We start from the raw sequence: 14,042 nt of genomic DNA, 5'->3' as shown, positions 1-14,042 counted from the left end.
CTCTTACTTGATTTTCAAAATCCCTTTTGAGCTCTTCCATGGCCTGAGACCAATTCATATTTTTCTTGGAGGCTTCGGATGTAGGAGCTTTGACTTTGTCTGAGTCCCTTATGAGTGTGTGTTTTCTGAGTGTGTGTTTTGATCTTCCTTGTCCCCATAGTGACTTTCTACAATCAGAACTATTTTTTTTTGTTCTTTGCTCATTTTCCTACCCTATTTCTTGACTTCTAGCTCTTTGTTAGAGTAGGCTCTGCTTCCAGGGTGGTGTTAGAGTAGGGCTCTGTCCCAAGCTTCAGGGGTTTTGTGCAGCTGTTTGCAGAGATACTTCTAGGGACCTGTAAGTTTTCAGTTCTTCTAAGGTGGTATGATCTAAGGAGAGGTGTGTTTCTCTCCTGGCCTGTGCTGTGCTCCGTAAGTGACCACAAGCACTCTTTTCTGCCCTGGAAATTGACCAGTTGTTTGATCCCTTAACTACCTGTGGGCTGAGAGCTCCAGAAGCAGCTGCTGCCGCTGCTGATTCAGTAACCCCCAAGGCCTGCTCCTGGTTTGCTGGGGCTGGACTGTGTTCTACTCTCACCAAGGTGTAATAGACCTTTTGTGCTGACCTTCTAAGTCATCTTTGGCTGGAAAATGATTTCACTTTGTCCTTTTGTGGGTTCTGCTACTCAAGGAACTGTTTTATGGAATTATTTAAAGGTGTATGGAGTGGTTTTGGGGAGAGCTCAGGGGAGTTGCTGCCTTTTCTCCACCATCTTGGCTCTGCTCCCCAGAAGATTTTCTAGAGACTAGCAATGTGTAAGGGGTGGCTCTGTGGCGTAGTGGATAGAGAACCTGGCCTGAATCTGAAATCAGACACTTAATAGCTGTGTGACCCTGAGCAAGTCACTTTGCCCTGTTTTCCTCAGTTTCCTCATCTGTAAAATGAGCTGGAGAAGGAGATGAGAAATTACTCAGTATCTTTGCCAAGAAAACCCCAAATGGGGTCATGAAGAGTTGGGACTGAAAAACAACTGAACAACAATAATGTGTAAGAAGACTAGAAAGAAGGAAGAGGCCAGGTTGTTGAGATATTTATATGTCAAATAGAGAAGTTTATATTTGATCTTAAATGCAGCAGGGAACCACTGGAGTTTACTGAGCAGAGTGTGATACACTCAGACCTGTACTTTTAGGGAATTCACTTCGGGGAATAAAATGATTTACCTAAGGTCACACAGATGGTAAATAACAGGAATGGGATTTGAACCCAGGTCCTGTGAGTCCAATGCCATCACTTTTCCCACTGTACAATGTGACCCTGTGTCTCATGTAAATTATTATTAGCAGTAGGTTTGGGTAACTCCAAGATCCTGCTATACCCTCCCTCCCTTGGTCCCTCCCAGCCTGGCCTTCCTTCCCTGACCCACCAGTTGGTGGGCTATGCCACATGCCATAAACCTCTTTTGTTAGCCAGAGCCAGACAAAAGATGAACTTGCTGGGGGCAGGGCCGGGATCATAAAGCCTGGGCTAAGGTTTCTTCGTCTGTAAAATAAGGGGGTTGGACAGGATAAGATAAGAGCACAGTAAGATAAATAGGGTGCGATGGTAGTTTGCTCTACTTTGCAGCTGCCAAATGGACATTCCCAAAGCACAAGGCTGACCGAGTCCCACCTCTGCTCAGGAAGCCTCAGTGGTTCCCCATGGCCTCAACGACAAAGCACAAATTCCCCTGGCATTTCACTCTTCACGATCTGGTGCCAGCTTTTCTTTACAGGCCGATGACACAGAACTTCGCCTGACATGCTTCACGCTTCAGTCCGGATGGCCTGGTGGGTGCTCCACCCAACACATTCCATCTCCTCGTCTTTGTGCAGGGTCCTTCCTGGCCCACATGTTGCCCTTCCTTACCTCTGGGATCCCTGCCTGGCTCCCTTCCGGTTTCAGCTCAAGGGCCATCTCCCCAGTCACCGTGAATTTATCTTGTCCGTGTCCCATATAGGGTCTGACCTGGGCATCACTGCTTATCTCTTAGTATATTTTGTCCCTCTGGTAGAAGGGAAGCCCTATGAGGGCAGGGACTGCTTCACTGCGGATTTGCCATCACTGGTCTATAGCACACAGTAGGCACTTACTAAATGTTTGTTGATTGCCTAGATAGAGTCAGCAGCTCTGACTCACCCGGGTCATTCTTGCCCCATGTTTCCATGGAGACATTCCACCATCTAGTACAAATAGCCAGAGTTTACCTAGTGCGTTATGGGCTGTAAAACACCTTACGAACATTCTTTTCTCTGATCCTCACAACCCTGGGGAGTAGGTGCTGTTGCTATTTCCATTTTACAGATGAAGAAACTGAGGCTGAAGAAAGGAAACATGAACCTATGTGCCAAACACTCACAAATATTCTTTAATTTGATCCTTGTGATAGCCCTGGGGAGGCAGATGCTATTATTGTGCCCATTATACAGCTGAGGAAAACTGAGACAGACAGAGGGTAAGTGACCTGCCCAGGGTCCCACAGCTAGGCAGTGTCTGAGGAAATATTCAAACTCTGGTCTTCCTGGCTCCAAGCCAAACCCTGAATCTGAGGCAGCTCCTCACATCCATTAACACTCTGCTAGGACTCTTCCCCCGTGGTTAGCATCCATCCATCCCCTTTTCCTATCCCCTTCCCAGGGATACTGAAGGGCACTTGCAAAAGAACACTCCGCCTGTCCCCCACCTCAGCTGTCTACCTCCCGGACTTTCATCAGCCTCAAGCCTGTCTCTGACTGTTCCCTTCCACATCTGCCCACCCCTTCCCTTTTGCCCTCGAGAACTCCTGCTCTGTCATGAACAAACTTTCACTTTAGCCATCTTTTCCTCTTGCTCCTTCTCCCTTGGCCACTCACTGAGCCCTAGCTCCCTTTGGGCCAACGCTGCCTTCATGGCCTTCCTGTCCAGCCCTCATTGCACCTTCTCTCGTACCCCTTCGCCCGCCACTCTCCTTGCTCCCCATTGCCTCTCTCTCAACAACCTCATCCCCTCTGGGACTCATTCTGCCCAAAATGATCTCCCCATCCAGATCCTACCACCTCTGTGCTACCCCCTCTGGGGCATTCTTCCTTCTTTCTCTCACTGAGGCTCAACGCCTGGCTTATGGACTTTCTTACCACTTCAACTCCTGCCCTCATACTAGGGAACTTTAAAATCCCTGTTGAGTGTTCCTTCAAGCACCCTAACTTCTCTATCTGCTCAGCTCCCGTAATCCACTGCTCATAATCTAGTTTCATGGCTAGTCGACTATTTCCTTGATCTCGCCATCAACCTCCATTGATGGCACATTACACCTCCATGTTTAAGAATTCTACCTACTCCACAACTTTCATATCTCCCATTTCTCCTGTCTCCTCTTAAACCTCACCTTCATTCCACCTCCAATCCCTCCATCTTCAATCCTTCCTCAGCCTACCCCACCCCCCAAGCTCTGGCTATGCTCACCTCCCTTCCCAAGCCTGACCCCTCTAACTGTACCATCCTCTGCTCTCGAATTCCTCGCCTCTTTGTCCCGTTGCCACTTACATCTTGCCAAACTCTGACCCTGAATTATTCCCATGATCCACTTCCTTTGCTGCTCCTCATAGGATGCTGAGAGGAGCCAGAGGAAATCACCAAACTTTGCTGACTAGGTCCACTACAAATTTATATTCTACCTAATTTCAACTGGGCCCTCATTGCATCAGGCAATCCTTCTACTCCTTCCCAGCAGATTCTCTTTCCCAGCTCCCACAGTGGCTGATCTAAACTTTCTATTCTTTTTGTCTTCCCTGGCACTCCATCCCCCATCCCCTCAGCTCAAGATTTTGCTTCATTCTTCAGACAAAATGGAGGCCATTTTCTCTTCTTCCCTTCTCATCTTCCTGACATCATCTCCCCTGTCCTCCTTTACTCCAGTCTCACATTAAGAGGTGGCTCATTTTCTTGCCAAGGTCAGTCCTTGATCCTATCCCTTCCCTTCTCCAGATTTCCCCCACTTTCAGCCTCCTACTGCCAACCTTCGGTATCTCTTTGCCTACTGGTTCCTTCCCTGCTAACCTGTAAACATGACCAAATTTCCTCCAACCTTTAAAAAACCTTCACTAGGATCTATCATCTTCACTAGCTATCATCTATTTCTTTTCCCCCCTTAGCTAACCTCCTTGGAAAAGCCTGTTATTTGGTGCCTCCACTTTCTCTTCTCAAATCTCTGCAATGGGCCTTAATTCACCTGAAACCACTTTCTGCCAAGTTATCAATGATCTTAGCTGCCTTTTCTCAATTCTTAGCGGTCTTCGCCTCTGTGCAGTCTTGGACATGGTTGAACAACCTCTCTACTTCCTCCTCTCTGGGTTTTTACCACACTGCTCTCCCCTAGATCTCCTCCTATCCTCCTGAAAGCTCCTCAGTCTCCCTTACTGGATCTTCATCCGCGTCATGTCCACTAACTGTGGATATTCCTCAAGGCTAGGTCTTCTCTTTTTTTCTCAATGTGGAAGACTCCCCGTGTCACCAACTGGCTATTGGACATCTTGAACTGGATATATACTAGGCCTTACAAATTCAACATGTCCAAAATAAAATTCATTTCCTCTCCTCTCCCTTAACTCCACCCCTATTTGCAACTTGTTTTTTTCTTAAATTTCTATAAATTTCTTTTGTTAAATATTTCCCAATTACATGTAAAAATGTTTTAAATGTTCACTTTTTAAATTTTGAGGGACAAATTCTCTCCCTCTCGCCCCTCCCATCCCTGAAGAAGACAAGCAATACGAGATTATTTATACATATGACACTCTCTCAGTCATCCAGGTACACCATCACACTGTCCTCCTCAATTCACTCACCCAACATCAGTTGCTAAATCTTCTCATTTGTGTCTCCACAAAATCTTGTACACATGCCCTTTTCTCCACTCATATATCTCAGGCCCTCATTACCTCTCATCTGGTCCATTAGACTCCCCTTTTAACTGGTCTCCCTACCTGCCTATTCAAGGTTCTTTCCAACTCTTAGCACACGCTGATTCTCTAATTATGGTACACTGGATATACCACTGGACTTAAGAGTCAGTAGGATTGAGTTCAAATCCCACATCTGACACTAGCTGAGTGATCACTGAACCCAAGCCTTGGTTTCCCCATCTGTAAAATGGAGGGTTTTGGATGCAATGACCCCCAAGGTCTCTTTGAGCTCTACATCTACAAACCTATGAACCTCAAAGGCCTGAGATAAATGACTTGGAATTATTTGATGCTTGTGTTCCCCTCCATAAACACTGAAATGCAGAGGACAATGCTCCCTAAGTTGCCTCTGCAGGCCCTACCACATTAGAACAGGTGTACACCAGGGTGGGGAGGGTAGGGGTGTAAGCGCTGCCAGCCAGCTCCTAGGCGGCTGGCTCTTGAGGCAACATCGCCCTTTCTACACTTCTACCTTCCCATCGCTTGGACGAAGGATGAGGAGGGGATTGGGCAACAGCCTAGGCGTCAGAGAGCCTGAATATCCAGGCCTGAGGGTGACTCACAGCCTGGAGCTCAGGCCACGGACACTAGGCCTTGGGTTCTGGGGCTGCTGAGATGATACTCACCACCTACTATGCTAACAGTTAATAGAGGTGAGATACTTTGAACTCCCCAGATGAAAGGAGCCAGGGAAGGAGGTACCCAGTTATTATCCCCCGCAGAGTAGGGGTGTGAGGATGCTCTGGGTAAGCCCATGTCACTCCAACCCCAGTGGCCATCTCTTGGCCCCTCAAATCCCAACCCCAAAGCACCTTCTTCTGCCCTGGCCATCCCAGGCCCCTGTAAGAACCTCCCACTTCCACTCCCACATACTACAAACCCTCCTGAAAAATCCCCTAGGGGCCACTTCCTCCTCAAGTGTGCCTTCCCAGAGCACACTATGAGGATTCCCCCCTCCGACACCCCCCTTTAACATTTCAACAATCGCTTCTCTAGCTTCTTGGGTATGGCTTCCCTATCAGAAGGCCCAGAGGTCCCTCATGGCAGGGACCAGGTCTGTTCTTTAATACACTAGGAGAGGGTTCAGAGACTTCAGCAAGTAAAATAAAGGCTTAAATCACCAAATCACAGCCACACCGCGTGGGTCAGTCAGTGAGCATTTATGGAACACCTACTACGTGCCAGGTGCTGTGTCTGGCCCCGAGGACATCCCTGCCCTCCAGGAGCTCACACATCTCACACGTGAAGAGGCCACAGAATGGGAGGGACCCGCCTAAGTTGGCAGTGGCCGAGCTGGAGCCTGAATCCAGCTCTTCAGACTCCTCTTGCTCCACTCAACCCCTTCCTCACACCTTTCCCAGCATTCAAGGGTGCCATCCCAAGTCAGCGGCTGTTGTCAATCAAGTGGTTATGTGCTGCCCCCTACTGGCCAGCACCACAAACAGCGTCTCTTTCCTCATTCTTGCTCCCCACACGGTGGACACGATTGAGCCACCCAATGACTTTGAGAGATACTAGATACTGGAACTGAAGAAGGGGGGAAGCCCAGAGAGGCTTTCTCAGCTCTGATTGAAGCATTCAGGGCTGGAGCTGCCCTCGGGTAATTGGTTTCAAGCTGGAAAGGTCCTTAGAGGTCATTCAGTCCAACTGCTTAATTTTAGAGATGAGAAGTGACTTGCCGACACAGAGTGGGTGGCAAAGTCTGAATTCCCAGCCAGGTCTTCTGATTGTGAATCTCGATCACGTGGCCTCCCACTGCGGAGATCCTGAACAAAGACAGACATTCACTGACTCACAGAACATTAGGACTCCAAAGTCAGAGTGTTAGAAGAGGAAAGTGAAGTCCAGAGGGCAAGTGACTTGCCCAAGGTCACACACATTCCTCCTTGTTCCCAAGTGTGACAAGAGTCAACACTTCTCTCTGAGGTTCAGCTTCCCCATCTGTAGGATGGGCATGCTATGTGGTGCAGTGGTTAGAGGGCTGGCCTCTGAGTGAGGACAACCTGGGTTCCAGTCCCATCTATGGCACAGAAGAGCTCCAGGTGCCCCAGACCATACCTGGGAGAGTGGGCACCATTCTGCACTGGTAAAGAGATTCTCTCCCTGGGAGCTCTCTACATGGAGGAAAACAAATCTGATTTAAAATTAAAAAGACCCTTGCCTTACTGTCCTCATAGGAATGCCTTGAGGAACTCTAGAGTGCTAGAGAAATGGGAAATATTATGACAAGGATTCAGCAAAAGCAGCTTGGGAGACAGAAGGTTGCCAAGTCATGTGTATTTAAAGGAACTTTCGCAGTAAGTGACCCCACCCCACTAATGGGGCTGGAGCTCTCTGCTCCCCACTGGGAGCCACGCCACGGCCAGCCCACGGCAGAGGTCTGTGTGCCCACCTCCGAGCCTCCCTTCTGGGGTTCTGGAGTCCTTCACTGGGCTGCACTAGCCCCTCCCTCAAGATCGAAGACGGCTTGTTTCTGGCCCTACTCCAGGGCCTGCCTGCCATGAGCCGCCATTTTTTGGATCTAGGCACACCGCTCTTGCTCTCGCCCCTACGAGTGCATGTCTTCCTGTTCCACTGCCTCTTCTTCTGGGGACGGAAGGTACTTCTCCTGGATTCCCAGCGTGCTAAGGGGCTGGGGTCAAGGGAAATAAGCCAGGCAAAGGAGTGGAGAGCAAATCTGATGGAGTTTCCCTCTCTATCCCACCACAGCTCACCAGGCAGTGACATGCAAGATCTGGCTCCTGTCCACTGACGTACAAAACCCCATAGGAGCACAGAGAAGCCCTCTGCCACCAACCTTCTGAGTCAAAACCCTTTCGGGACTGAAGAATAAGAATCCTTTGGAAAACACAAGCTACTGAGTAGACCATAGCCACTGCATGCTACCCAGCTGGGCAACCTGCCTTTTCTTGGAGGAGGAGGGTCTGGTTGGCCTGGGGAGATGAGGACTTTGAGATTTACGGGGGCAGTAGGATACAATGGATAAGCAGTATGTCAAATGAACTTTGCTTCAATGTAATAAGGCTTTCATGTAATGGCACTGGCTGGTGACTGTTTTGATGGCTTATGCCTCATTCTTCTATCGTTCCCAAGGGCCTTCAAGGCCAGGTTTCAGCCTCTACAGGGACATGGGGGAATGGATCTTTCCTGGACAGCTCCTGCGTGGCTCCTAATGGCACCCCCAAGGTCCTGATTGTCTACAGCCACACACACTGCTCTGGGTGTTTCATTTTCCCTACAATCTGGGGCATTCCATGTTTCTCCCCTCCTCTGGCCCCTCTGCCTCCTGCACACCTGACAAGCTGCTCTTGGGTTCTCCTCTGCCAGCCTCTCCTACTCTGGAGTGGCTCCCCGCACTCCATTTCCTCAGTCCAAACACCACCCTTTCAGGAAGCCTTTCTGAGGCTGCCTCCCCACCTCGGGCTTCATGTCGCTCACACTCTTCTGCACCCATCTCATATTTTCCTGTGTCAGGTACCTGTGTCATACTTGGCACATTCCCTCCACACTCCCATGGCCCTTTACCTGGTACCTCTCTGATGTACCCAGCCTATTTATTAACATGATATCTGTGCTGGCAAGAGACAGTGTGGGGTCATGGAGAACTGGCCTCAATGCCAGGAAGCCCTGGGTTCCAGCCAAGTTTCTGACACACTGTGGTTGTAGGAGCCAAGGACACCAATGAAGCTCCAGGCTCAGTTCCTCTCTCTAATCTATGTGGGCACTTGGGTCTCCTCCTCAGGTCTGAGTTCTGAGGATCAGGGCCATCCCTTAGCTGCCCTCTACCTCCCCTAGGACTTAGCTCAGTGCTCAGCACAGCATAATAAAGGGTATTGTTGTGTCATGGTGAATAGCACTGAAAGAATGGAGACCTTTGTGCCCATCCCCTGGAAGTCCTGGCCACTTCCCTCCTTCCCCCATGGAGGATGACTGCTCATACCCTCCTGCTCTCATCCTCCCCTAAGAACCCCACTCTCCATGCCTCATGAAGTCACCAGTAACCGTTTGACACTTCTAGGCTTAGCCACTCAGCCCGGAGCTCTGGCAGGGATAAGCAAGGATACGAGGTAAAATGGAAGTCAGCCCCCACTGCAGCGGACATCATGGCCTCCAGACTCTGCTGCTCGGCCACCCCAAAACAGTAGCCGTTGGCTTTGTCCACAGCCTGCAGCACCCGTTGGACACTTTCCTTGTCCTGGAGAGAGAGGAGAGAAGAGAGATGGAAGCAAAGACTGGAAGTCATGACACGCTCTCCTCCTTAACAGAAGAAACTCCGCTAAAGTGGCCTCTTCTCCCCAGCCATCTCATCCTACGTCATTCTTGCTCACCCATTCCCAAGGGAATTTTTCCTTCTAGTCCCCTCTGCTTAGACTAAGCTCAGGAGACAATCTGAACCATTCTCCTCCTGTTCCTCCTCCTGTGTCTCACACTTGTTTTCTCCCTGGCCTAGAAGTTAGGAGACCTAGGTATGAGTCCCAGCCCCACTACTTCTTGGTTGTGTGACCTTGGGCAAAGCATTTCCTCTCTCTGGGTCTGTTTCGTCCTCTGTACTCAGTCATTTCTGGAAGGTCTCTTCCAGCCTGAACAGAGGAGACCCTGAGCAGGCTCTAGTCCCAGGCTCCATTCAAGTTGGGCCTGGATTCTGATCACCAGCAGAAAGCTCTCCTGCCAGAGGATGGACATGGGGACTGGCTTGGCTGGGACAGCACCTTCTGCTGTCACTTTAACTGCTCATGCTACTTTCTAATTTACAGTGTGGCTGGGATTCCTCTGAGCCACCAGGGGCTCCCGAGTGAGAGGCTATGGCTGGTTGATGGCAGGAAGGTTCCTGGTACCTGGATATTGAGAGGGATGAAAGAGACCAGGCTGTAGTCTTCAATCAGCTGCACCAGCTTCTCATTGAGCTGTCGATAATGACGGAAGAAGGGGTCTGAGGTCAGGTGGTCAAGCAGATAGGAGAGGTCTAGGACTTCAGTGTAGTAGTCCAGGTTGAAGGCTGTGGAGAAAGGACAAGGCTTAGAAGCAGTATGACGGAGAGCCCGAGGTATAAGTTCATCTGGGAGACCAGAGCCCTGTGTCTATACAGGCTAGGGTGGAATACAGGAAGCCCAACCATAAACAACAAACAAACAACATTCAGGGAATCAGACATTTAGAGGTGGAAGAGACTTCAGCTCTGACAAGTATTAACTGATCAATGTGCCAGGCACTGGGCTAAGCACTGGAGAGACAAAGAAGAAGCAAAGCCAGTCCCTACCCACAAGGAGCTCACATTTTAATGAAAGAGGCAGGTACACCATGACTGACTGAAAACACCTATTACTAAAACTCTTAATTTCTTGGCTTGGCAGAAGGTCCTTCAGAATTCTGATCTTTCAGGGGTCATCCTTATGATTATCCAAGATAATTTTACTGGCATGAAAGTACTGGTTAATATCAGTAACACCGAGTCACTTTGGGCAAATTCTCCCATTGCGCCTCAGTTTCCTCTTCTGCAAAATAAAGGGCTGCACCAACTGGCCTCTAAGGTCACTGCTGGCTCTATGTGTTCTCCCAGAGGGCACATTCCTATTCTATGTGATGATTGAGACTCCCCTCCAACGTAAGCAGGAGGGGACACAGTTACTAACTCCATCCTATTGTTCTAAGCGCATCCTTTCAGCTTCAAAAGGTCCGGTCCAATACGTGGGGATGTGCCAACTAAGCCCTGAGGTCCCCTCTCTCCTGCTTTCAGACATCTCAATCCCATCTTATATCGGTCTTCATTTGTTCTGAACTCAAGTTCCCTGAGTTTCTGAGCCTGCCCTCACATGGCAGCCAGTTCTCCAGTGCCTCCTCCTTCCTTTGGACCACTTCAACTGCCTTCTTCTGGACCTTCTCCATCTCATTTATGTCTTGAGGGGCAGATTCAAATTATCAACAACAGGATTCAAAGTACTGATGCTTTAGGTTTGGTACAAGTTGCTTAAAAGCAGGAGCCACGTCAGATCCTCTAGCTGAGGCCTGACATGAAGCCACGTGCAGACAGCCTTATTCTATAGCTTCTGGCCAGGGCAGCACCACTTCCTGAGCATTTCCAAGCTCAAGGAGCCCTAGAATCGAGAAACGGAAGAGACCTTAGAGAGAATCTAGAGTAGAATCTTCATTTTAGAGTGAGGAAACTTAAGGCCAGAGAAGGGAAGTGACTCGTCCAAGGTCACACAGTGTGTTGATGGCAGAGCCAAGTAGAAATTGGATTTCCTTATTTCTGGCTGTGCTCTTCACCTCTACGTCATCTTTCCTTTAAACAGCTAGGACTACATCCAGGGCCCTGGCAATTCAGGAATTTGCTAACATGGCTAGAAATACTGTTTAACAAGCCCTCTGGGATGGGATAGAAAGAGCACTGCATTTAGAGTCAGAGCGAATGCTGGTTCTGCTACTTTCTGCTGGTGACACTTTGGTCAGGGTACTCGGCCTCTCAGGGCCTCAGTTTCCTTCCCTGTCAAATGAGGGAGCTGGACTAAACGGCCTGTGAGATCCCTTCTGGCTTAATCTAATTGCTCCTTGGGCTCTCCAGCCACCTCTTCACCCCCTTTGATTCAGCATCCACTGGGGTCTCTACTCCCTAGGTCTACCTGAAAACTAGCTGGAGCGGGTCATCATTTGTCTACCATGAAGCTCTACTCCTGTGTCTCCCAAATTTAACCTTCCATGAACCCTTACCTAGCTTCCCAAACTGCTCAATGAGGTCCATCTTGGAGAGGATGTTGACATGGGGCAGCTCTACATGCAGCATGGTGGACAGGGAGGTGCACAGCACAGAGATGAATTTGGCTGGATCTGTACAGTAGTGAGAATCCACTAGGTGGGCAGCAGTCAGCTGAGAGAACAAGGCAAGGCAGAAAGGTCACAATTCTGGGCCTCTCCATGCCAAGAAGGCCATTTGTTATCAGCGTGGCTTTCCTATTCCTTTCCAGAAAAAAGGAGTACTGAGATTTTAAAATACTTTGGAACTTTACCATTCTCATCTTAAGCAGAAAACCCCTGAGGCTTGCCTCTATCATTAAACCAGGGGAATCCTAAAAACTGGGACTTTGTCTCATACATCAGATTGAGGCTGCCTAGAGTGGAGGCCAGGGCAAATTAAAAAGAGCTCTGGATTCGACAGTAAAAACAGCTAGTATTTACATAGCTCCTTAAGGTTTGCAAAGTACTTTACAAATAACTCATTTCATCTTCACAACAACCTTGGGAGGTAGGTGCTATAATCACCCCGTTTTACATATAAAAAACCAGGCATATTTAATGACCTGCAGAGGGTCACATAGCTAGTAAGTGTATAAGGACACATCTGAATTCAGGTCTTGCTGACTCCAGATCCAGCACTCTATTTACTGTGTCACCTAGCTGCCTTCAAGAGAAGAGGATTCAAATCCCCACTTCATACCTAGCCATATAACCATGAGAAGTCACTTTCCCTCTTAGTCTTTGTTACTACCTTAGTAAAAACAAGCTGCTTGACCTTTACGATTTCTAAGTGTTCTAATATGAACTAACTCTGCTTCCCCCCACTCCTGCTCCAATGCAGACTTCCTCATCCCCTCCAGAGGAATCTTAAATCAATTAAACAAGCAAGGACTTATTAAATATGTACCCTGCATTGTACTAGGTGCTAGGGATACAAAGATAACGTGAAATAGTCCCTGCACTCACAAGTTTACATTCTATCTACAGAAACAAGTTAAAAAAAGGTACGAAATACAAGACTTCAGGGCGGAGGAACAGCCCGGAGAGAGGGCAGGGATCAGTAAAATCCCTGAGTCATAGTGGCATATGAACCGAACTTTTAAAGGGGATTTCAGCGGTAAAGATGAGGAGGGCATACATTTTTGGATTAGTGATGCATTTTCCAAAGATGGACCAAGAAAATACCCAGCCTCCTGAAAGTGATGTCATAAACTCATTGCTTATTAAAGCCAAAAAAGAGCTTAGCCATTAAAAGCCTTAAAATGCTGAATCTCAGGAGCAGAGACCACCCTTGCTCAAAATAATGGTAAAATAAGGCTCAAAAAGTCCCTTAGGCCTCTCAGAGCTGGAAGGGACCTTAAGAGGTCATCTAGTCCAAACAATTCATTTGACGGCGGACAAAACTGGGCCTTGCTTGGGTCACTGTAGCCTGTGCGGGTTCACGTCGAGGATAATGGCCTCGAACCCTCGTCTGGGGGGGGGCGGGGGGAGACCAGGGAAGCGCAGGGCAGAAATCGCCTCCTGGGTCACACCCAGCAGCTCCCATCCCCGCAGCCACAAAGCACGTGCTCCTCCGGGGCCAGAGCCACACTTCCGGGGCGAGGCTCACCCGGAAGCCCCATTGGGCCAGCTGCGCGAAGACGCTGCGCAAGGCGCCGTGGTGTGTGCACAGCTCCACCTGACCCGGGCAGTCGAAGAGCAGGTAGTGGCCGCGGAACGGCGCCAAGCGGTCGTGCAGCCAGTCCAGGTTGGCCTCCAGGTACTCCATGCAGTACACGAGGCCGCCGTTGGGCCCCAGCTTGAGCGCCTCCATCACGTCGGGGAGCGTCACCAGTTCGCCGATGTCCACGGCGCATGCGTACGGCGTGCCCTCGTTCGCCGGGTCTAGGTTGACCACGGCTACTCGCCGGCCCAGCCCGGCCAGGAAAGTGCTCATGCCCAGGCAGTACGTGGTCTTCCCCGAGCCCGGAGGCCCGATCACCGCCTGTCCAAAAGTCGTGGGGATGGCCGGGGCCGGAGCCATAGCCGCAGCCGTGGCCATGGTTGTGATCGCGGCTCCCGTCCCGTCAGGACAGTTCAAGACCTCCCCCGTGAGGTAGCGACGTCTGATCGACACAGGTCGAGCGCGCCTCCCGGAAGTCCCGCCTCCTCCGTAGATGACGTTTTATGGCGCGTCTGCGCACGACGCATTTTAAAAGCAGCGCGCGGGCGCGGCAGCGTCAGTTGGAGGAGCTGGGGCGGGGAGGTTGGGAGTGTTATCCCGGCTGGGGGCCGTTCCTCATCCCCGGGCCTGGCCCGCGGGGGCTTGGGAAGTCTTCTTCAAGCTCCTGCCTTGAGTTGGGGGGAGGGGCGGA

The 14,042-nt window shown here is 49.9% G+C and overlaps 1 protein-coding gene across 2 annotated transcripts; it reads right to left on the bottom strand.

The window, feature by feature from the left end:
* Positions 1 to 6,103: 6,103 nt before the first annotated feature.
* Positions 6,104 to 13,824, bottom strand: GPN2 (GPN-loop GTPase 2). Of its 2 annotated transcripts, XR_002323810.2 has the most exons (6): positions 13,298 to 13,824; positions 11,665 to 11,821; positions 9,795 to 9,955; positions 9,024 to 9,154; positions 7,352 to 7,583; positions 6,104 to 6,725 (listed from the first exon to the last, which is right to left on the bottom strand). XR_002323810.2 is itself a non-coding variant. In XM_020983227.2 (5 exons), the coding sequence occupies exons 1-5, from the start codon at positions 13,727 to 13,729 to the stop codon at positions 7,508 to 7,510; spliced, it is 957 nt and encodes a 318-aa protein (XP_020838886.1). In that variant the 5' UTR covers positions 13,730 to 13,824; the 3' UTR covers positions 7,221 to 7,507. The 2 variants fall into 2 exon arrangements, 1 of the variants encoding a protein (XP_020838886.1); XM_020983227.2 differs by lacking the exon at positions 6,104 to 6,725 and having other exon boundaries at positions 7,221 to 7,583.
* Between the last annotated feature and the right edge of the window lie 218 nt (positions 13,825 to 14,042).

This window comes from Phascolarctos cinereus, unplaced genomic scaffold (assembly GCF_003287225.1).
Source record: "Phascolarctos cinereus isolate Bilbo 61053 unplaced genomic scaffold, phaCin_HiC Scaffold_726;HRSCAF=1367, whole genome shotgun sequence".
Lineage (NCBI taxonomy): Eukaryota > Metazoa > Chordata > Mammalia > Diprotodontia > Phascolarctidae > Phascolarctos > Phascolarctos cinereus.
Note: the sequence above shows the minus strand (reverse complement) of the source record. Positions and strands in the feature narration are given on the sequence as shown.